General features: G+C 38.5%; 1 protein-coding gene across 9 annotated transcripts in view; it reads left to right on the top strand.

Annotated features, from left to right (window-relative positions):
* Positions 1 to 19,457, top strand: part of CTNNA3 (catenin alpha 3) — a 512,461-nt gene that overhangs the window by 446,113 nt on the left and 46,891 nt on the right. For all 9 annotated transcript variants that reach the window (XM_075758850.1, XM_075758852.1, XM_075758851.1 and 6 more), the window contains one exon: positions 2,579 to 2,760. In XM_075758850.1, the coding sequence (XP_075614965.1) occupies positions 2,579 to 2,760 (182 nt within the window). The remainder of the gene's footprint in view (positions 1 to 2,578; positions 2,761 to 19,457) is intronic.

The raw sequence follows: 19,457 nt of genomic DNA, 5'->3' as shown, positions 1-19,457 counted from the left end.
GTCCAAGAAAAAAAAATTAAAGGTCGCAATTGGAACTTTTTAAAAAAGTTTGACTGAAATATATTACTGTCCTTTGAGTAATTTGAAGGGATCTTGTTCACTTCCACCAAATGTTCAGCTGATTCTGCAGCCAGGGAGGAAGAACATAAATGAGATGGCTTCTTGTGGCTAAGTCTGTGGTGGGATGAAAAACTTAGCTCTCAACTAATGGGGTGTTTTTGGATCTATGCCATTATCTTATAACTACAGAATGTGAAGAGCATGTTATTTTGTATTCTTGCTTGTAAAAGCTCTGAGAAGTTTTTCATATGCTCCATCCAGAGAGTGGGGTTTGTTTTCTTTGTAACCTACAAAATTGTAGAAAAACAGTTTTCCTCTTTCCTTCTCTATAGCTACATGACACACTGCAACCTACAAAGCAGGAAGTGTTACATCCTTTTCAAAGGGAGGTTCTTCCTGGCTCACCTCTGTCTCACACAAACAATTGCTTGAATGTATTGTGCTTCTTTCTGTTGCTTTTCTTTCCTTCCTTCCTCCCTGTAAGCGGTAAGAATTTTGGTAGTGTGGATCTGGCCAGTCATTCGTTTTAGGGGATCAGGAAAATAAAAAAGCATGTCAGTCTAAGACTTGGAGAGAATAATCATAAGTTTGTATGAAAGTCAATTCCATAGAGTAGCCAGGAACAAAAGCAGGCAAAAGACCAGTTCTTTGGGTTGAGATCTCATTGGCAAATAATACACCAGTGATAGAAGAGTCAATCTTCACCACGAAGTTACTCCCTATGTGTCCTCTACTTTTATCATTATGTGGACAATTTGTTCTTACCTTAAAGTATCAGTATCTGTCATAGCGAATTGACTGAAACTTGGAAGGGGCTGAAATGAAAAGAAATGCCAATCTCACGTGGTAAGTCAAGTTGCAAATGGGACGATGTAAACAACCCCAGTGCTGGACACCCCCAGCTACCAGCGATAAATAGCCTTCTGAAGAGTTAATTCAAAGAAATTAAAGAAAAAAATATATACTGGGTTTTTTTGTAATAGAAGAAAGAAAAATATAAAAAACATAACGTTTCCTCTCACCAAGTTTTAACTCCATTATCTGCTACTGCAATAAAAAACATTTTCTCTTAGAAGTAATGAAAAAATCATTCTCTCCTAGTGGACAATATAAACCTGCACTTATGTAATAACAGTTTAGATCTTCATTTCTCATTTACCATTACGTTGTCTATTTTGATACAAAATCATACCTGCGCTTTAAAGGCTGTGTATACAATTGTTTTATTTTGTTGCTGTACATGCTTTTAAAGCAGTATAAGAGAAATGAAAGAAAAATCAAGGTCAGAATTCTAGTTTCCTTTGCCCCTTTGTTCCAGTGGATAATGTGTCTCATTCCACCTGAAACTCATTATTGGCACGTAGCAGGATATAGTATGTCACAACTCCCTCATTAAAATGTCATCTTTCTTGTGGTTTCCAGATCTAGGCCTGTGTTCTTGAACTCAAAAACAGTATTGAAGCTGGGCGCTAGGAAATACCGTAAAACGACCACCAACCAGCAAATATGTATTAGATTATAAAAAGGGGTATAAAAAGTTCTTTTGACTTTGTAGCCCAGCTCTTATTTTTGTCTGCTTCCTACCTTTCCCAGCAACCTTATCCTACAGCCGTGAGGAAAATGTGTTTTGGTGTTCTTTAGTTGGGTGGGTTTTTTTAACAAAACAGGAAAAGTATTCCTTAAAGTAGTTACACTTTCTAATTTTGTGACTGCAATTATAACTTAGTTATACTTTGGAAGACCTGTCATTTCCAGTAATTCATATAAAAGGGAAAATTAACCTTGCGATGGAGTGATTCGAGCATAAAATCTCTGAAATGGCATAGCTTGAAAAACATACACATTACATATTAAACTGCTTACCTGTTACACTAATTATAAGTAATACAGCCACTGCCTTAACTTTCCATTTTATGGATGGTAGATTATGTTTTATAAACAAGAGTAAGTCACAAAATATTTATTGTTTAATTGCAGCATAATTACAGTGTGTTAATAGTTGCTGTATGTATCTGTGAGTTCCTGGTGGCCTGCAGTGCAAGAGTTGGACCACTTCATAGTTCTTAAATTTATGTTGGTAGAACCTTCTCAGAAGAGAGGGTAAGCATACCTGAAAGTTTTAGGACAATTAAACCTTTTCATTTGTTTCCTACTTGAAAGAATATTGCATTTTGTAACTTGCATATATATCATACTTAAAAACAGTTTGGCTCCTTTATCCCTAAGAAAAAGGAAAATCTATCAGTCATATTTCATAAAGGCTCTTTGGAAGAATTTATTACTCCTTCTCTCACTACGTTAATATTAATGGTTTCATGGACACCACTGTCCCCATTACACTGAGGTAATTTATTTGGCCCAACCCAATGATAGCATACAGATTTTGAAATTCAGAAGTGCTCGGGCTGGAACAGTTGGCTCAGGACACAATGTGTTTAAGCTATATATAATATCCAGTGACCTTTTTTTTTAAAAAAAACAACAACACTGTGACATAGATGTTGTGGATGCGTTTCAGGCCAAGATGACTCAACTGCCAGAGGCTGAAAAGGAGAAGATAGCTGAGCAAGTGGCTGACTTTAAAAAAGTCAAGAGTAAGCTTGATGCAGAGATTGAAATATGGGATGATACCAGCAATGACATCATTGTTTTGGCCAAGAGGATGTGTGTGATTATGATGGAGATGACTGACTTCACAAGGTAATTATGCAAAAAAAGCGGTCTTCAATATTTATAAATGTTGGAAGTCATTGTCATATTGTTACGGCAGGAAATGCTGAGGTTTTAATGTCAGGTGACAGCATCTTCATAAAATTGAGTGGCTAAGCTAATGTAGTTAGATTTACCACACTAGCTAGTAGTACTGAAATGTTTGAAGGGAGGTTTGAAGTTTTGAACTATGCTTGTCCGTAATTTTTCTTTGTCCTCTTTCATTCATTTGGTTGGTTGGGGTTTTTGCACATTTTTTAGCGCTTTATTTCTGTTTTCAATGAAAGGAAAAAAGTAACAAAATAATCCTGATTTTAAGCTGTAGTTCTGTCTGATCTGTTGTTCTTTCTACTTGTACCATACCATGCTGTCAAGCATAAAACATACTGTGCAGAGCATGTCTGGACGTACACATTCAGATGCATGCATATTTTACATCCCATTACTTACTGTAGCTTTCATCAGAACTGTATCATGCTGCTATATGTAGTTTTAAAAAATGAAGTGTCCTATAGCAGATAGTTTTCAAAGCTGGTATTTCTCTCTGATGCCAGTATATGTTCTATGACACCTGTATATGGGAAACAAATCTTCAGTTCAGGAGCTTTTTCTGCCATGCACTGAATAAGCGTTCAGTAAATTTCATCAAATTAATTATACCAAAGAGAGATACTAGTGGGGTTTTTTTCCCCACCTGGTTACTAATAAAATAGCTGCTGATAGGTGAAGCCTTAAAATACAACCAGTCTTGCAAGACACTTCATGTCTCATAAAGTAAGTCCTTTCATTGCAAGGTATGAAGAAAAATCCAAGCCTCTTGGACAAATTCTTCAGATGTGTAAATTATCAGAGGTGCATAGAGCTGAACCAGCTAACAAAGCTGAGGTCTGCTTAGGCCTGTTCTGGGGAAGGCATTTGTTGCATTTTTTCATGCTAGCACTTTCCAAATTCACCTTCATGTGAGAGAGATTTAAAGATCTGTATGTTGAACTCTGCAATCCTTATATTCTTTTGAAGAGTATATGATATGTATTGAGACCTTCGAAAAAGAACATATTGTGCCATAAAGTCAGTATTTACAATTAAAAGTCACCTCCCTCACCAAAACTCTTTAAATCATTAGTTTAGATTAATCAAGATTAACAAGGCTGGTTCATAGTTTTGTGTCTGTGGCTCTCTGTAGAACACAGCATAATCTGCAGTTTTGAGTCGAAGAGCAGCTCTTGTCCAGTGTTGCTGATACCTGAAGAGTCCACAGAGAACTCTGAAGTGACTCTGATAAAAGAACTTACTTGAAGGTAAAATTAAAATCTATTGGGAAGAGAGTGCGGAAGCGTTAATCTTTACGTCAGAATATGGTAGGGAACTACATTGTTGGAAGATGGATTTTTGATTATTCTCTTCCAAATTTTAGGAAATGTATTCATCTTCTTACTTCATAGATGTTTAGACTATAATTAGAGATATGCAAGTATATATATAAACTTTGTATACTTATATATATACTGTATTAGGTGTTTGATGCTTAAGTTGTCGTTTCTTGAGGGTAAGGCTCTCCTACCAAGCTAAAAAAGTCTTTTGTTCAGTTTCTAGGACTGTTAGTAACAGAAACCAGGGTCACCCCATAACACTGTATGTACAATGATGGTCTTGCAAGATACTTGTGTATCTTACATAACTTTACCTCACATCTTTAGAAAGCTGGTTTTGAATATGTCCTTCAGCAATATGTTTTCAAGTTTTGTTTCTTCTTTAATGATGCCATACAAAGTCTTGTATAGTGTAGGTTTGTATCTATCTAAATAATAGGTGAACTCTTGTGTATCTTCTTCTTCTGATTGTTGCTGTATCAAAGGTGTCAGTTAAGTGGTGAGGAACACAGCTGGCTTTCTTGCTTCCTTCTCTCTGAAAATGTGAGGATGGATAGTGCAGAGGCCACAGCAAGTACCAGCTCATGTTAAGGTTTTATCTCTCCAGTCAATTCCAAGTTCTTGGACATGGAAGGAAAAAAAAAAAAGATTCTGACATTTTGTATTTGTTAGATCAGAGGCTACTCAGCAAATAGTAGATTTCCATATTTGAATCACTTGGTACCCAAGCTGATTTCTGTTTTTCTTCAAAGGTAGTACCTTGCATCCATTTTTATTTCATCTCAATGAGTGCTTTCCAAAGCTTTTCAAGGTGATCTTGGTGTCTTAGTGTGTTTGTGATATCCTGAACATTTATACAACAGTAATATATTCAACTAAAAAAGTTAACTTTGGTATCAAAATAACTCATTATTCAAACAGAAGGGAATGACGATGGCATAAAGTATCAATGTGTATGCCTCTGATCATTAACAAAAATACTTTATGACTTCATTGAAGGCCAGTGATAGTCAGTGCTCAGCAGAAGTTAGGACTGGTGTAAAGAGTAACTCTCTGAAGTAGCTTATTGTGGGTTAGCTTCCTTATTTGTTTATAGAGGCAGATGCCTCTGCTTTTTTTTGAGTCTTGGCAGAAGGGACCTGCAGAACCTCGTTTGAAACAATTCTTATCCTACCGAACATTCATGAGCATGTCCTCTGCAGATAGACGCTAGGCCAGGCTACTGTAATTTTATGTAACACATATTTTTCCAGCTTTCTTTAAACTTTGTATGTGCTACATGGCATAAGCTTACTGAAACTTAGATGAAGAACCTTGTTGCAGTGAACCATCCTATAAATCGTTGTCATAGAAAACTTATACTTGACAGATGGAAAAGTAATTGAGCAAGAGCAGAAATCTATTGTTGAAAGTTTGTAGCAGCTAGCAGCAGCTGCTAATCGGCAGCACGAACATAAAAATCAGGCCTGATTATGCAAAACTGGTTATATTGATTGCTGGAATCTGTTAAAAATTCTGTAAAAATACCATCATACTGGCAGTAGTAAGCTTTGGCCATGACAGGCAGAGGTGGAGGCAGTGGATAACAGGCATTTGCTCTGCTGAAAGTGTGGCACCCTGTTCCTGTTTGGACTCCACCAGACTTGTTGCTTGTTGAGGGATAACATATGAAGTTCCTGCCAATTTTATTCTATCTGTTTGCTAAAAGTTCTTGCTGCTAGAAATGAGAGAGTTTGGTAGAGGTTTCTTTACTGAATTTTACTTTGCTGACAATGAAGTGGATTGTAGTTTTAGTTTCTTTGGGGGGGGGGGGGGAGCTACAGTGAATAAGGCAAAAAGAATGACATTGCCATGGCTTCAACAGCATTCAGCGAAGCTGAGAAACAAATGAGGTATCAGTGGGTCTGCTGATGTTTTCTGTCTTCAGCGTGTAGCTGCAGCCCCATTCCTGCCTTTCTCATGAAATACCATGTTGGCTTGGCTCTGCTAGCTTCTCCAGTGGTTGACCAGAAACCTGTACTTCTCTCTCTGGCCTTATGCAGAAATGAGCAATGCCTGGGAGACAGTTCCCTTGTGCCTGTCACTTGGCATCCTCTGAATATGCAGGAGAGGTGCTTTGTCAGTTCTCTGTTCAAAGGGGCTAGGCATTCTCAGAGCACCTGAGTGGGTCAGGATCTATGCAAAGTGCCTATCTGCATCTCCTTTGAACGCCTGCTGTGCAGAGCTGTACAGAATAGGGTTTGCTGGGTTTTCTGATACCTTAGGGATTCACTTAAGATAGCAGGACACCTTTCGCTACAGGGAGTTTAAACTTTTCTTTTCACCTTCCAGGGTATCAGGCTATAAATTAACGGGAATTGTGGGAGATACTTTAACACCATTCCATGTATATTTCCCTATATAGAAGAGGAGTTTGCTTGGCTAGTGTTTAGGGATTCCAGTTCCTGTTCCAAAAGCTGCATATATATTTGTCTATTAAATATTAAATCCTCATTGGATAGTTTGGGGGCAGGAAGATGAATGTTAAGTTCCTCCTTTCCACCAAGCCATAATTTCTATAGTCCTCACACACAGTGTACCCTGTAGCCTAGCAATTATGACATTTCATAGTGGCAGGTGGCAATAGACATGGATTTATATTCCTATGCACTGTAGTCAGGCGTGGCCCAAACTCTACTACCGTGGTGAGTGTTGATTGGTTATGATACGGAGAAGGGAAAGCACGATTTCAGTTCTGGGTTCAGCTTTTGAAATGCTTCTGTTTCCCGAGTGAGGATGAGATATAAGGATTCCTCTGTCCATAGTTTTTCCTAATAGCCATCTTAGATGACTTCATGATGAGCATTTTGTTTCGTGTAGATCCCATTTTGAATTACTTAACTCTCATTTACAGGGTGTCCCACTGTGTAACAGTGCAGTGTGTGTTATGTGATGATTGCTGAAGATGTGTTTAAGTAACTGCTGTGATGTTCACTTAGTTGCACCTAAGTTCCTTTGTAGTCTTAGGTATCTGATCTATGAAATGCCATAGCTGTACAAAGACCATTACTGACTTGAAAACTCAGTCCAAAACTTAAGCCTACTGGTTTCAAAAATAGTAGTTTGTTCTGGTTTTGAGTTTCCACTTTTCCAGCAGTGACAAATCTGTCCTGCTGTGTGGGAATATACTATTTTAAAGGAATAGCTTTGCATCTTGGCAATGAATGAGTTTTCTTCCTTTAAATTGAGCTTTTAAGTGAACATTAATTCCTGGAAAGAATCTATGTAAACATAGAACAGTGCATTTATTTAACTTGCTACTTAGACTTCAGTATATGTGACATTGTTTCATTGTATTGATGAGTGGTATCTAAATGAAAGATTAGAACAGAACTGGCATTTGAACAGGCAGACTTTTAGGGGAGTAGGAGGAGGCTGGTTTGGATTCAGGACATAGGATCTATCTGGGAAGCAGATACTGTACACTGTATTTTAGTTTTAAATCTTAGCCTGTGAACCAGTCGGTTCACCCCAAACAAAAGAGAACTTAGAAAGATTTGACATTAAACAGAGTTTCATGGAACAAGGAACTCTGAAGCACTTACAAACAACTGCATTAGCGTATTACCAGCATATGACTCAAAGTTGTCTTAAGAAAGGGTGGTTACATTTTTTAAGCAATTAATTCAGAGCTCTCCTCTGACTTTTAGAGTTAGCATTTTTCAAAGCTGTATTTTACAGAAACTGAACAAGTAGCTAATGAACAGACTTGGATACATTACTGATTCAGTGTCCCAAATGTACTCATTTTTATTCTCAAGAAGAAAATACTTTTTTTTTTTTTTTCCTTTCCCTCTAAGCTTGCTAGCCATTGTCAAATTATATTATTGGTAAGAAACCTTCCAGGGCTTTTGAAGTAACTGCTTATTTATATGTTTATCTGAAATAAATATAGGCATGAATTGTGTTTTTAAACACATGAAAAAGTGTGGACAAAATACCCCAAAGACAGCATTGGGTGAGGGAGTTACATGTGTGTATATATGTATTATTCTTACGGAGCAATGCTGCTATGCAATAATCTGTATTCTCTGCCACTGTTTTGGAATGTACAACAGGCAGAATCACCTGTAAAAGGAATGGAAGGGTGAAAGAACAGGGATTTTGGTATGTATAAACATATATGTGTGCTTGTATAATTTCAATTTTTTCCTTGTGTCCTGTCACTTTTTCCCACGATTCCTGGTACAAAAGCATGAATATTCATTGATTTAAAATGTCTCAGTTTAAAAAGAAGTTAGAGCTTTTAATTTTTTGCGAAAAATGTGGTTAATCACATGGGACAATCACATGTCAATCTTCTGTCCTTTTGCTGTGTCTTCTGTAGAGTTAAATAGCAAGAAATTGCCTCATCTGCTATTATAGTCTAAATAATATTTTGGTGAAGATAGTCTTAATTTCTCTGCTGATTGACTAAGAATGTACAAGAAAAATCCTGGGATTGTACTTTTTCCTAAGCTGTATGTGTAAATGGAACAGGGTATTTTATTTTTTTCTGTTGCCACAGAAGATTTATAACTGAGCATATTTACCAGTGAACAGACACAAATTGCCTTTTGCTCATATAAAGGAACGTCTGTCTATTTCAAGCTATGCTTAGGGTCAGAACATTGCAATTGTTAATTCATATTGAGAAAGTAGCAAGAAAGTCAGTAGTTTAAGCAGGAAGGAAGGTCTGTCAAGAAGTTGTTGAGAATAGGCTTAGCAGTCAGCATTACTGTTGGAGTCTTGCCAAGGAAATTTCCTTCATAGTAACAGAGAACTGCAGGATATCTTTACTGCAAGTTTTTCACAGCACTTTGCTTATAGGAAAGATACTACGAGGTCCTCAGATGAGATTCGGACATACATGGGAGAGTTTGCTGCCCTGAGGTGATTTTAAAGATATGCTAAGGAGAGACCAGCTCCGGTAATTGACTTCTGCTAGACTCTTTCACAGCAGGTCTCAATGGCATGCAGTCTGTGGATTCAGAATTCATAGGGCCTGGCTGAAGTGTCTATGACAATTCCTTTCAGTTTTCTGTGGTATAAACAGTAAATCATAATCACTGGGCTTTTACCCCTACCCATTTTGTAGGTTTGTTAGGATTCCAAGTGGGGCCATACAAACACTTTATTGTAAAAAAAAAAAAAAAACAAACAAAAACTACGTGCAGCTCTTAGCAAACTGTTCAGAAAGTGTCTCATATTTGCTCTTGATACTTGACATTTGTTTCTTAAATGGCATAAATATCAGAGTTAATATTAGAAAAATAGCAAAACAAATTAATAAGACTTGGAAAAAGAAATGTGGCAAAGTCATCCCTCAAAAGTTGTCCCCCTTAGTCTTACAGTAAGCCTAAATATAAGTCTGCTTATACCTCTAGTACTTCCAAGGACTGCAGCTTAGCCTAAAATTTTCTCTCTAGTACTCTTGGTTAAGACCAAGTGCAGCTGCCCCATCTAGCAGGTCTCCTCACCTGATAACAGCCACAGTCTTCAGCCTTAATTCATCTGCTCTCCCTGGTCTTCTAATCTTTGCTTGGGAAAGCAAGAGGGGGGAGATCTAAAAAGATGGGAAGTCAAGATGTCAGTTCTGTAGTTAAAGGGATTTGAAGAGACCATGAGGCAAAAAGATGATAATGGAAGAGGAAAAGAGAGGGATTCTATTCCTATTCACATTTATTCATGAAGCTCCTTATTATAACTCACTATTTACCTTTCTTGGTGTCCCTTTCCACTGCAGAGTTATCCATGATCCTGCTAATTTCCCTTCAGCAGCCAGATGCTTCTGAAATACTGTGGAGCGTTTCCCCAGCACCCTACAATCCACAGACTTCCTTGTCTTTTTTCTGCTGCCCCCGCCCCCCTTTTCTATCTGTTCCATCCAGCTCCTCTCACACATCTGTAAATCACTTGCATGTCCCAGCTCTCCTACTTAGTCTTCTCCCTGGTCACCAACCCAGTCTGTCACTGCCACAAAAAATAATGGTACCTTTATTACTAAAAACCCTGAACTGACTACGTACTATTACATCTACAGTTCAACTTCAGATACATATAAAAATTTCCCATTTCCCTCCCCTCATTGCTCATATCAGAGAATTCATAGGTCAGCATTATTTCATTAAGCAGTCAGAGTCCATAGCTACTTAATGTTTGCATCATAAGATCCCAGAAGAACATGCATCATAAGATGCGTATGAGAGCAAATAACTTTAAAATTATGTATTCCATCAAAAAATCACCCAAAAATTGAAGTTTATAAAAGTTTTGTCAACAGTGATGTTGTCCAGCCTAGTCATCAGAAAGGGCAGAGTTATTTTGGACAAAATCACTTTGGGCAAAGTATGTTAGGGTTTTGTCTTAAGAGCAACATTTACTAGAGTTGATGATATAAAGATGTTCTTTAAGATAAAGTTTATTTCTAAAGCAAGTACAATTTAGTTGTGTGTGCATATTTGCATGTGTTTTATCATGCATGCTTTTATGAGCAGAACCACCAGGATTTGCTTGCTACAACGTAGTAGATGACGCAGATAAATGTTAGTGTTAAAATGAGCAGCGGAATTGCATTAGAGTAGTGTAAATGTTATTTTAAGATTTTGTAGTACTTGCAGGATACTGACTGTCCTGCCAGAACTACATGTAGTAGCCTCAGGCAGTTGTTACCCTCAAGTAGAAACATGGTCTCTCAAATTTGTGATGACTTGTTGAGATGTGTCAAGTTAAATTGTATCGTGTAACAAAATCAGCTGATATTGCTTACTCTTCCCGAATGTCACAGAGCTTCTAAAATGTATAGAGATTCAACTTTCACAAATAAGTGAGAATTTAAGGCAAAATCCAGTATCTGTTGTTCTGTCCATCTCAGGAGATAGTGACATCTGAATTGCATGCATGGTACTACTATATCTTTATTAATGATATTTACATAAAATGTGATTGTTCCTATGATACTCATGTGCATGCTCTTTTTCCACTTTTATAGTAAAAAGAGTTTCAGGTGATTCCTAAAGACATACATCAGCAAATATTTCATCAGAAATGGCAATCACTCAATATAATGGTGGCCTCAATATAATTCTAAAAGGCAAGTGCAAAATAGTCATCCTCTGATGGTAAAATTTCTAAAAAATATTTACAAAAAGACATCCAAACATACTAGTTATATATGGTTGTATAAAATAATCACCTTGTGGAATGAAGTCTTAAAACCAAAAGAGAAATGTTTCAAGCAAAAAAAAAAAATTAAAAATTAAACAGTTTCTTTATTAGAGTATTAAAGTATTTAGATATCCAATTTGCCAAGTTGAGTGGATTTTTTCCTGTATTATGCATAATTAATGTCAGTAGTATTATTAAACAAACATGGTAAACCATGAATGTATGGTCTGTTTTAGATACTTTTGTTAGGAATTACAGTCAGAATTTACTTTTAGACCGTGACAGAAACAGGTTCTAAAGGGATAAACAGTATGCAGCTAAAGAGGGGGTTAGGTGAGAAGAGTAACAAATACAATGTTAAGGTGCTTGCTGTTTTGCAGGTTAACAAAGCATGTTAAATACTTTAAGCCAACACAGTGAATAGCTAATGACCAAAATAATGAGCATAACAATGCTTTCTTTCCTATGCAACATTACTGAGATAAAAAATACAGCTAAACCATGTGTAACTACCTTCAGTAAACAATTTCTTGCTATTGCTCACAACTGAACTAGAGGTACTAAAGGGAATGGATAACTTAAAGCTCCATGTCAGCAAAGTAGGAAGAGAGTAGGTACACATGCATGTCTATATGCATTGGCTTTGTTTTGAATCTGCATTTTTGCAGCTACATGTTTCTTTTACATCATCTCTGTTGTTCCTTTAATGACACCCTTTTTACACACTTCTATTCTCACCTCTGCTGCATCAAATGAAGCACCTGCCTTCACTGTCAAAACCCTTAAGCACACCTCTCTCACTCAGTACTGCTGCTGCCTCCAGTTGCTCATAACATTCATAATACCACCCTATTCCTTTAACACCTATGAGGTTTCTCTTTTAAACAGCTCCTTTCAGTGCTGTACTGTGGAAACTCATTCACCTTTACATCACAGAAACACTCCAGGTTGAGAAATGGACACTGGCAGGCATGTTTGTTTGCTGGGGTGAGTTGCTATCCAGCAGTCCTGTCTCATCTCGTTGCTTATCAGTTTGTTCCTACCAACTCATAGAAGAAATGAGGTTAGAGGGGACCTTTGGAGGTCATCTAGTCCAGCCTCTTCAAAGCAGACTAATTTCTACTATACATTGACTTGCTCAGGGGCTTATCCAGTAAAGCTCTGAAAATTCTTAAGATTGGAGATTCCAGCATGTCCAGCCTCTCTGGGTGTCCTGTGAGTGTTTCACCACCCACAGTAAAGAACTTTTCCATCTTCAGCTAAAAGGAACTTTTTAGCTGCAGCTTGTGTCCCGTGCACCTTTTTTTTTTTTTTTCCCACTGTGCATCTGAGGAGAAAGTCAGTGTCCTCTGTATTCTCCCCTTCAGGTAGTAGAAGAATGCAGATTAGACCCTTCCTTTATCTTCTTTTCTTGATGCTGAAGCTTTGTTCTGTCAGCCTCCACTCCATACATCATATGCTCCAGCCCCAAATCTCTGGACTCTCTTCAGTTTGTCAGTGTCTCCGTAGCACTGAGCGCCCAGTAATAGACAGAACAGTGAAGATGCAGCCTTGCAAGGGCCAAGTACAGGGCCATCGCTTCTCTCATCCTCTTGGCTACGCTTTTAGTAATGCAGCCCATGATGTGGTTTGCCTTCACTATGCAGGGGCACACTGCTAACTCATGTTAGGTCATTTTATGCAAAGTTATTACCTAACCAGTTAGTTCTGCCTCTGCACGGATACGTGAAGTTGTTCCATTCCAGGTACAGGACCATGTGTTTTATTTTGTTGAACTTCACAAGGTTTGTCAGCTCATACTTTCAGCTTGCTGAGGTCCTTCTGAACGGCAGCCCAACCACCACTGGTTGTATCATCTGCAGACTTCTGGGGGTATATTCTGTCCTATCATGCAACTCATTGATGAACGCATTAAACAGCATTGGCCCCACTATCAACCACTGAGGAACACTGCTTATAACTACTCATCAGTTAAACTTTGAGCCACTGACCATTACACTGTGAGACCAACAATCCAGCCAGCTTTTCACCTACTTTGTAGTCCACCTCTCTAACCACATCTTTTCAGTTTATCTGCGAGGATACTGTAGGAGACTCAAAAGCTTTGTTACGGTGATCAACATCCATTGCTGTCCCCACATCCATAGAACTAGCCATTTCATCACAAAAGGCAGTTGGTTTGGCAGACCCACAGTTAGCGCTTTCTAACCATATTCCTGTCCTCAAAGAGCCTTCCATGAGGACTTGCTCCATAATTTTCCCAAGGCCTTAGCCTGTAGGTCTGCAGATCCTCCTTAACTTTTTGAAGGTGAACTTGAAGACTAGCTTGGAGCTGTCTGTTGTTTCTTCTTTTATGTTAGCTTGCAAGTTCTTTGGCAACAGGTGCCTAGCATGTACTCCAGTGGGTCCAGGACAGTGTCAGGATCATGGTAGATACTACAGTGATATCTGATGAGTAGCTTCTGCTTTTTTTGAAAACTTAATCATACATTGTCACTGTTCCTTCCCAGACTCTTAAGTTCATTGTAAAGTTTTAAGTTACAAATGTTACTCAAAACTAAAAGCTTCTAGAATACATCCAGTACTTAAGTTCCCCCCATGAACACTATTAAACTTTCAAATAATTCAGTTAACATAATTTACCTAGTAACTCTTGGCTATTAAACTGCTGCATAGGCAGTTGCTTATATCTTCTCTGAATCCTGATTTTCACTTCAAGCTATTATGCTTCCAGTTCTGGAAAGAAAGAAAAAATGCTGATATGTGAGTTAAGTTATGATTCCAGAGTATACCTTTAATGGAAAGGATTGGTTAGGGGTAAGCTAATTTAACAAAATTTGTGGGAACTGCTCTACTATTGAATCACTATTAGATCTGTGTGAGCTGATGTTTTCTCCCCCGTATGGGGAAAAAGGGAGAGTTCTAAGTCCCTCATGTTGTTCACTGAGAGAGCAGTTATACTGGGAAAACACAAGCTCTTCAGCAGAAGATTAGGACAGAAGGATGTCCTGTTACTATTTTTTCCTTCTCTCGGTGAACTACCTACCTTGTTGATATCTTTGTACACTATAAGTATGTGTAATTATTCCACTGTTTTTCTAATTGCCTCTTTCCTTGGAAAGGTGACCCATTCATAGTTTGGTCTTTTATTTAACAATTGTTTTGTTGTTTGTTTTTTTTTTTAAAAAGACACTTTGTGCAACTTTGATTTCTTTCAATCAAAACAATGGTTTTTTATTATCGAGCTTAACACAGAGTTTTGGTGGAAAAGTGGCAAAAGAGTATTTTAGCTTGACATTTGACCTTCCTAATTTTAATTTTTATATTGCCAGTGCTTGCAAACCATTCCTTCAATTCTTATTTTTCCTGCAAGAAAACCAGGTATTGATACAAGTAGCAGGGCTCAGATATGGAGCCTTTTTCATTTAGACATTGAGTTCTTTTAAAAGAATGTTTTAATTGATTGGAAACAAAGAATGACTTGCCAGCTGGAATAGAAAATAATTCTTAAATTTCATATATAAAGGCAGAAATTCAGACATAGTCTCTCAAAGACAATTCTACTAGTCATCAGGTTAAAATTCTATGTAAAACTCCTTAACTTAAAAATTCTAGTGATGGTTTGCTTTTGTGATATTTTTAGTTGACTTATTGCTGGATGGTACAAAGCCATTTCTGAATTGTTTCTTTCATGCAGTAGAATGCCTTGTAGTCATGGAAGCTGTGAAGATTAATTCTTCTGATTAGAGCAATTAAATGCTTCACATCCTAAAAAAATTTTATAAATTTAACACCAAGAAAATGTGTTCCATTTTAAACAATGGGCCTCTTAATTCTACTGTTTCTGTATAAATCCTTTGTTTGTGCTGACATGTTAGTTATACCTCATGTATAGGTAAACAAATTGTATACATAGGACAAAACAATATACTGATAGGAACACTAAAATATTTTAGACCTCCCTGTCTCAAAATGCATGTAACTAGTATTTCCTTGAAAACAATGGGTCCTCAAGAAACCAGTTAAGTAACTTTTTTTTGCAATTTTGCTATTTACCCTCTACTCATCTGCAATATTTCAAGGAATTCCTTGCATTTTTAGCAATCTTGGAAGTAGTCTAACAGTTATTTCCAGGTACCTAGCACTTTTTGATACCAGTCCTGCAATTCTTACCATAAAAGTTGAGGCAAAAAAATGAAGGGATAGAGATGATTGTTCATTGGGCAAGGAGGTTAACAAGGAACTAGTGTTCATGCCTCATGTACATAGCCAAAGACAACTTAATAACACAGGGATATACTCAAATACAGCAAAATCACAAATAAGGCAGATAAACTGATCTATCTGCCCATCAGTATAAAACCATCCAGGACTAGAAGCAAGTCAACTACAGTCTTGTGCCAGAGAGCACCATCTCTTGCATTTTATCTTTAGGGATTACTATACTCAGAGGACAAAATGAGTTCAGGACTCTGAAGCATTAGCTCCTGCCAGCAGAGACATGAGGAGCATAAGAGGGCTTCAGGCAGTAATTTAACAGCTTCCAGGCCAGTTTTCAGGGTTTTTTTAGGCCCAGCATAAAGCCAGATGCAGTGCCACCTCACAGCAGCTTAGCTTGTGCTCCATAGACATTCATTTAGCAGGGATGGACAGAGGTGATGTCAGCTCCCTAGCAAGGGGAGGCAGAGTACCCCAGAGGTGATAGCTACCTGCTCAGTTGTAGGCTTCTACAGGATCAACCAGCACCACCACTCTGTCTGGGGCTGCTTATTTTCCATCCATGGTCATCTTCCTCCTGGTCCTCGCAGCAGCAGGAGTGAGATCCTGGTTGTGAGGATATAGGCCAGTGTCAGGGAACAGCAAGGGCCAGCTGCTCCCTAAGGGTAATCTCAGTGCAGACACAGCTTGCACTGAGCCCAGCTCCATCCAACAGCATCCAAGTGTAGCAAGGAGCTCTGGGTGCTGGCAACAAGATCCATCAGCTGTCTCAGACAGGGTGAGCAGTGGAGCAGCTGTATGGTCAATCCAGGAGCAAAAGGACAGCAGGCCAAAGCCGAACTCCAGCATCTGCATACAGGAGTCCATCCAGGAGATAAGCTACTGGCAAGGTAGGTGCAAAGTCCATCCAGAGGGTATGGCTAGAAACAGGACTGGCCACAGGTATACCTGTGACTCAGGTCAGGGCTGGGGGTGCAGGCCAGAGCTTAAATGGTGCTCTGGGGCCAGTGGGCAGAGGCTGTGGGAGGAGGCCTCAGGTGAGACTGCTCAGGGCCGTTAAGGCCTGTTGGTGCACTTGGGGCCATGGCAGCTGGAGCAGAGGAGAGCTGTTTCTTCTCTGTCCCTTTTCTTGGTCCATGCTGATGGCTCAGGGCGACCCAGAAGGGGAAGCCAAGAAGACAATGTCCAAAATGGATATGAGATCATGATCAGTGACATACTAGAATTTGCTGTTCTTATGATAATGTTCCGGGAAGGGATAGTTTTTGTAGCATTCCAACTGCACATCATTGAGCCTGCCTTTTGAACTTTAATGGCTTGATGCGAGACTTGTTTTTCTGTTTATTTTGCTCAAGCTGTTGTTGGGTAAGAACGCCCAGCAATGTGTCCTAGAGAAATAAAGAATCATTAAAAAGGCAAAGCACCTCTCCCAGCTTTTTTCCTCTTGAAAATGTAGGCCTATTTTTATGGAATTTATTTGCTTTATTTTGTACGTGCTATATATTTTTTGTTATAACACCATATGTTCAGGTTCCTGCTGAATTAATTAGCAGAAATTAGAAGCTTAAACGTTTGGAGGGTTTCCAAGAAATAAAGACTGGAAACTTTTGCAGTTATCAGCCCCTTCATTGGAAGTGTAGGCACATCAGTGAATTAATTATGACCAGAGATTTGACATAAAATATTAGTTACTTTTTTTCCTGTGAATTTAATGCTGATTGAACTGAAAGTTTTGCTTACTTGGACAAGACATCAGTCACATTCGGAGTGTGATGTACACCTACACTTCTCTTCACTATTTTTTGTCCAAGGGTGAAAAAAAGGGATTTATGGCAGTTACTGCCCTGTTGACTGGGCTGGTGTTTGTGAAATGGAAGACTGGAGTTTAATTGTCAAGGCAGAGTTTGTGAACTTGATAATACAGCTAGTACCCAATATGGGTACATAAAACGAGTAGTCACTGTTAAAAGAGAAGGGAAATAGAAATTGCAGATAGTGAAATAGAAAGGAAACAGATCAGTGGGATGTTATTTCATAAAGCGAAAGGGAGTGCTTTTGATGCTGCATAGGCTTTGCAGTGCTGGTCACTACAATTTGCAGATACTCTTCAGAGGTTTGATCATGATTACCAGGATCAGATGAATTTAGTAAAGGGGTATTGTTTTCTGGGCAGCTGCTGTTATCTTAGTGAGGAGGCAAGTGGGCAGTCTGGAGAAAGGGGAACATGGAAGGCTTGTAGTCAGGGACTTCTCTGCCATCTTCTTCCCTCTTCCTTACCCATAGAAGCAATGCTATCAACTTTGTATTTCAAGGCTTCTCTATCAGAATGTAAAACATGACAAAAATTTGAGAGCATAAGTCACATTTTCCGAAGCAAAGAGATTTTCTAATATTTTTATAAGAATCAATTACTTTAAGCGAATTATATTCTTTTACATTCACATGTACAGTAAGTCATAAGCATTGGAGAAAAATTAGGCTTTGGCCATTTGTGTTCTGGTCGTATCCCATATCGTTTAACACGTAAATGAGGTGAAGGCACAGCACACTCTAAAAATCAGGTTTTATGGGGGTACCCAGCCATTTCCAAATCAGCTAGAGGCTCTCCAAATTGTGTGACTGGCTTTGGTTGTTTGATATATCAGAAGTACATTATAGGGTGGGAAGAGGAAGTATGGTTAGGATTTTCAGTATATGACTTCAGTCTTTCCTAAAGGATTATTTTACTATGATTTTCCCCTCTTCCCTAAACTGGGTTATAGACCAGTTGTTTGACAATACTGTAGCACTCTCTGTAGTCACCTTCCTCTGTGCAGATGAAGCCATGGTTATTTCAGAGCAATAAGGCCTTTATCTTCATAAAATCAAATCACCTGTATTCTTCCCATCCCCCTGTTCACCCTACCATATGTCTGACTCTCTTGTGTCCGAGCAATCAATCCACAGGAAATAATTGCAGTTGAACCTTTGGTTTTTTTATAGCCAAGAGTCAAGCTGGGATGGAGTTGCCATCTAATAAAATGTAATCGTTCCCAGAAGCTGCAGGGCTACAAACAGCCTTACTGTATCTTCTATATGATTAATTTTATTTAGTATCCTTTTAGTTTAGTTTTCTTTTTTGAATATGCATATTTCTGAGAAAAACTATTCACAAATGCTCACCTTGGGAGCATGGTGAACAACAGAACCAGTGCTGAACTGCTGTGTTTTCTGCTAAAAATATGACTGGAGTCTGTTCCAACCTTTTTAATTAAACCAGGACCTTTCAGGGTTCACACAGCCTGCCAATGGTTTTCACGCTTTTATTTCTTCAACACTGTACAGCATTTTTTAACACGTTTTTTATTCAGTACCTTTGGTGGCTGCTGGTTTGGTACCCTTGGGGATTAAAACTGTCTTTCTTCTTAAAATGGCACTAGTAGTGGCATTCAGCTTCTCATAGTATGCGTCAGAGCTGATGTAGTACTACTGTCCATAAAGGTTAGCGAATAGTTTTGCCTCTCCATCTTACTATATTCTTGACACATTTGAGGCATAATACTGTAGGGCAGAAAGAGTTATGCCCATACCAAGCCTCTGGCCCGGATTTCCTGACTGCCCTGACACCAGCTGAGAGCAGATTTCAGTTTTCTTAGTATAGAGGTGGCATTTCCCTTGTCATGGCCTGTGTTCTGGTTTGCTGGAAGGAAGGTCAAACGAGAAATGATGGACAAAGCTTGTGTTTGGATGGACTGGCTTGTAGCACTAGATCTTCTGCAAGCCAGATGGCCACCAGTCACCATTATTGCAGTGAGGCATGTTCACACAAATATGGTAAGACCTGCTCAGAGCACGATGCTGCCTCCCTGCACCAGATCTTGTTTTCATCAGCCAAGTTGAAGTACAAGCAGAGCAGGTGCCCTTCTGTCTGCCACA

This window comes from Balearica regulorum, chromosome 7 (genome assembly GCF_011004875.1).
Source record: "Balearica regulorum gibbericeps isolate bBalReg1 chromosome 7, bBalReg1.pri, whole genome shotgun sequence".
Classification (NCBI taxonomy): domain Eukaryota; kingdom Metazoa; phylum Chordata; class Aves; order Gruiformes; family Gruidae; genus Balearica; species Balearica regulorum.
The sequence above is the reverse complement of the archived record's forward strand: the minus strand, read 5'-3'. Positions and strand labels throughout refer to the sequence as shown.